At 37.7% G+C, this 4,513-nt stretch overlaps 1 protein-coding gene across 1 annotated transcript; it reads left to right on the top strand.

Annotated features, from left to right (window-relative positions):
• The first annotated feature begins 386 nt into the window (after positions 1-386).
• LOC104420345 (probable prolyl 4-hydroxylase 9) lies at positions 387-4,513 on the top strand. The gene is made up of 6 exons (XM_010032207.2): positions 387-556; positions 1,087-1,189; positions 3,090-3,185; positions 3,730-3,795; positions 3,865-3,984; positions 4,427-4,513. The coding sequence occupies exons 1-6, from the start codon at positions 387-389 to the stop codon at positions 4,511-4,513; spliced, it is 642 nt and encodes a 213-aa protein (XP_010030509.2).

Below are 4,513 nucleotides of genomic sequence, written 5' to 3'. Positions count from 1 at the left end.
GGGTTTACGGCGCGCGGCTGTCGGTTGCAAGTTGGTTCCTCCTGTCTCAAAAAAAAAAAAAAAAAAAAAATAGAGAAAGATCTAGTAGTAGGAGTAATACTAATATGAATAGATGTAGTTAGTTTAGGACTGGTGGTGTTATTTGTTAGAGTTGTGGCAAGAGAGGGCGTCTTAGAAGAAATTGCCTTAAGTTGAAGAATAAGAAGGGTAATGAAATTATAATTGATTTTGCAGAAGATGTTGTAGCTATAGTTGTTAGTAATTCGGATAGTGTTGATTATGTATTGTTTTTCACTAATTATTCATCATTCGAGGGATGGATTATGGATTCTAGTTATTCGTTTCATACTACACCAAATAAAAACTGGTTTATTATTTATCAGTGTATGGATGATAGCATATTGCAAGTGGGGAATAATACTAAATGCGATGTTGTCGGTGTTGATAATGTTAGAATCGAAATGCAGGTTGGTATCGTGAAGATATTGACTGGAGTAAGGCATATTCTAGAGTTGAAGAACAACTTGATTTCCTTGAGTGCCTTGGATTTAGTTGGGTATCAATATATTTCAAAATGTGAAATTTTTGAAAGTTATTCGAGATACTTTAATGATCATGAAATGAATTAAGTATAGTGGCCTATATGAGCTTCAAGGTGAGACAGTGAGAGATTTTGTCGTGAATATGTTGGATGCATTTGTTTGAAATTCATCATTTGGAGATGCAATTGCATCTTGCCAAAGTTGTCCAAAAAAAAAACGAATCAAACACGTTTGCATTTGGCCAAGGGACTTTAGAGTCCCAAAGCCCATTTCCAAAGCTAAACCAAACAAGGCCTTTATACATGGACTAATTCCCTATGAATTGGTTTGAGAAAATGTGGAAGCCAAATCCATGTCCAGAAATGAAGCTACTACAACGTGATACTATGGACACTGGATGAATTAGACTTTTTCTATGCATCTGAAGTTCCTCTACTTAATTTTATTTTATACCCAAGCATGCGTGACGATGCGCATACATTGCAAGAGTAGAATAAGAGGCGGCTTTATTGTGATGTTTGGTGAACGTTTTCTTTTCGAGCAGTTCTGGCATGTTCATAAGTGCTTCTAAAGACAAAACCGGAACCTTGGATATTATTGAAGAGAAATTTGCAAGGGTAACGATGATTCCAAGGGAACATGGAGAGGTAATATCTTACCTAGGAAGTCATCATTATCAGTAGCTTTTTTTGGGTGATTAGTTTGTAAGTGTGCGATCCTACCTAGCGTCCCTTCTCACAACATGTTGGCTTTATAAATTACCAAAAAAGTCATAAGCAATTGTAATTATGCCAATTCATTTTTAAATTTATTTTTTGACTAATTGAGTTCTAAACATTTTATAGTTGTGTTAATTTAGTTCATCCTATCAAATTCGGCCGGCTAATGCTAATGCGGACACTAGCTAGTATTGGTGGATAATTTTTTAATAATATATTTTTATATTTTTGAATATTTTAAATTAAATTTTTTTCTCTCTCTCTCTCTCCCTCTCCCTCCCTTACTCCCTCTTGCTAAGCCAATCGGTTAGTGGCTAGCTTCCCTAGCCACCGGTGAGGGCTTGCCTTGCCAGTGGCTAGGTGAGGCCGACCTCATCTAGATTTAGTGAAAGCTTGTCTCACCCAGCCCTTGGCAAGGCGAGCGTTGGATTTGGGCGAGGTCAACCTTGCACTTATCCAGCAATGGCGAGGCGAGCTCGCCATTGGTCAATTGCCTCAATTTGGTGGCTAGCCCTCCTATCTAGCCAATCATCGGAGCAAGAGGAAGGAGGAGGGAGGAGGGAAAAATAATATTAAAAATTATTAAAAATATATTATTAAAAATTATCCGCCAACATCCACATTAGAGCTAATCAGACAAATTTGGCTGGATGGATTGAATCGGTACACTTGTAAGATATTTAGGACTCAATTGGCTAAAAAATTAAATTTAGAACTGAATTGGTAAAAGTGCAATACGTTTATGACTTTTTTAGTAATTTTTCTCAACTTTTACTATTGCCAGTACTCTCTTCAGTCACATCAGAGTGCATACGTTCAGATTTTGTATTTGAATGATGTAAATGAACAGAGTGCTCTTTCAACTTTTACTATTGACTAGCTCGTTTTTCTCTGTCTTGAGTAGCTATTGTAACGGGTGCAATCGAGGTGAGTTGAGTTGATACAATGCCAAGCTCAAGCTTGGCTCAACTTGCATGCTTGAGTCTCCAAACTTGGTTCGAGCTCGATGGAGTATCAGAATGTAGGCTTGTGCTCAAATAGTTTCCCTGTATATGCGTCTTTCTATAATTAGAAGATATTCTTGAAAAATAATGGAAGCTCAATTAGAGTTGATTACACCAAGGAGCTTGTCAACGACAAGATACTCAATAGCTCCAGCTTGAGCTCTCTAGAAACGGGTGAGCCAATCTTGAGTGATTATCGAGCAAGCCTGAGCTACTTATTAGTTAGTAGCTTAACTCAGTTTCACCCTAGCTGTTGTCTTTATGGCCTACTAGATTCAGGGTAAAAGGTATCTAACCTCATGATCGTGAATTGGCAAGATAATTTGCATCTCAACTTTTGAGTTAGATAATGGTATACATAATGTGCACAAGACCAACTTAAGATATGGGAAACCAACTTCTTTCTCCGCCTCCTAATAATTTACATTCCTCAACCTGTTATCTCAACAGAATATATAGTATGGTACTTTTTGCTCAACGTGGTATGGTGGTTAAACTGTTTATACAATCTAGCTTCCTCATTTGGCTGGAAAGTTTATATTGTCACTAATTATTGATAGAGAAACAAAAACGCCCGTTGATAGTTTGTGTGTACAATCTTATTTCCTCTATTGAACTCAAGTTGTGATTGCTAGGTTTTCATTTCACTAATCATTTATTGAGCGGGGAAAAGCACATGTTGGGGGTTTATGTTCAAAGTTTGCAGCTCTTCTTCATTCTCAAATAGTCACTCCATGTGATATATTCTCTCTTTTTGGTTAAATTTCTTAACCTTTCATTTTCAGGGAAGTTTAAAATTGTTTGGGGATGTCACCATGCTTCAGGCATTCGATGTGTTACCCTACGAGATTGGACAGAAATATAGTTCTCACTGCGATGCATTCGATCCCGCTCAATATGGTCCACAAAAGAGCCAGAGGGTATGCTTGCTACAAAAAAATGCAGCCTCTATTTTTTTGAATATGGTGTTTTCATTGACGAACTTCCATGATAATGGCAAGGTTAATTATTACCGACAAGGCTCTGAAACACCATATTTTACATCAGTACAACCTATTATTAAGCTAGCTGAGCTCTCCACGGTTCTCTGAAATGGCTTAAAGGAGTGGAAAAAAAACTTGGTGGTTTTCTCGGATGTATAGACAAGTGTGTTTTCATGCTCTGTTGATATTCTTTTCCAGCTTTAAGCTTAAAACTTTTCAATCAATTTCGGTTTTCAGAACATAAATTGAAGGTTCACTCGACAATAAATTGCTATAGTCAGTTCAATCTAGATTGATGCTTTCTGTGAAGTACTTTTTGCTATCATATTTTATCGATTTGATGGTAAAGAAGCTGTGCATGAGGACGAGGTCCAAGAATACTCATATGTTTACCCTTTTTTCATACATAGTTAGCCACAACATTTACGTTTCAAGAGCTTGAAAGGGTTGGTCATGTTACTCTTGCTCAATCGGAGTGTAGGTTGCCACTTTTTTGCTGTACTTATCTGACGTTGAAGAGGGGGGAGAAACCATGTTCCCTTTTGAGGTATGTTTGGATGGTCTTCTTCCTCTTGAGTTTGGTTAAACCATGTATTCATTAGACTCTGGCATGCAGAATGGTATGAACATGGATGGGACCTATGATTTTAAAAAGTGTGTTGGACTGAAGGTGAAACCACGGCAGGGTGACGGACTTCTCTTCTATTCCTTATTACCAAATGGTACAATTGATCCCGTGAGTACTTCTCTTGTTCATCATGAACTGTGCCATCTGATATTTTTCTCGCCTCAGTGCTAGATGTGTATTGAATCTCTTAAATTATAGTCAATGTGACATGCTATGCTCCCGGAGTTTTCCACCTCTATTTCCAGTGAATCGTGCTATTGGGAAGAAAACGAAAGTGCTTATCTTAGTAAATCTGTCATCGAGGATCTCCTTAAAGATAAGAATATCAGTGCCTGTGCATTTAGATCAATGAAAAGGGGTTGCTTCTGTGATTATCAAGTTGCCGACTTCATAAGAAAATCATGTTTCAGACCATCATTTCAGTTGAGAAAGCGTTGCATAAGTTTTCCTTAGTATTTTCTGGTGCAAGTCTTGTTATCCCAACAGTTGTTATGACACTGAAAGAGCTGAAATATATTCTGCTTAACAATTTCTGTGGTGGCCTTGGCAGACCTCAATTCACGGGAGCTGTCCTGTGATCAAAGGGGAGAAATGGGTGGCACCAAAGTGGATTAGAGACCAAGTGCAAGATGATTAA

Source organism: Eucalyptus grandis, chromosome 9 (genome assembly GCF_016545825.1).
Source record: "Eucalyptus grandis isolate ANBG69807.140 chromosome 9, ASM1654582v1, whole genome shotgun sequence".
NCBI classification, from domain to species: Eukaryota; Viridiplantae; Streptophyta; class Magnoliopsida; order Myrtales; family Myrtaceae; genus Eucalyptus; species Eucalyptus grandis.
Note: the sequence above shows the minus strand (reverse complement) of the source record. Positions and strands in the feature narration are given on the sequence as shown.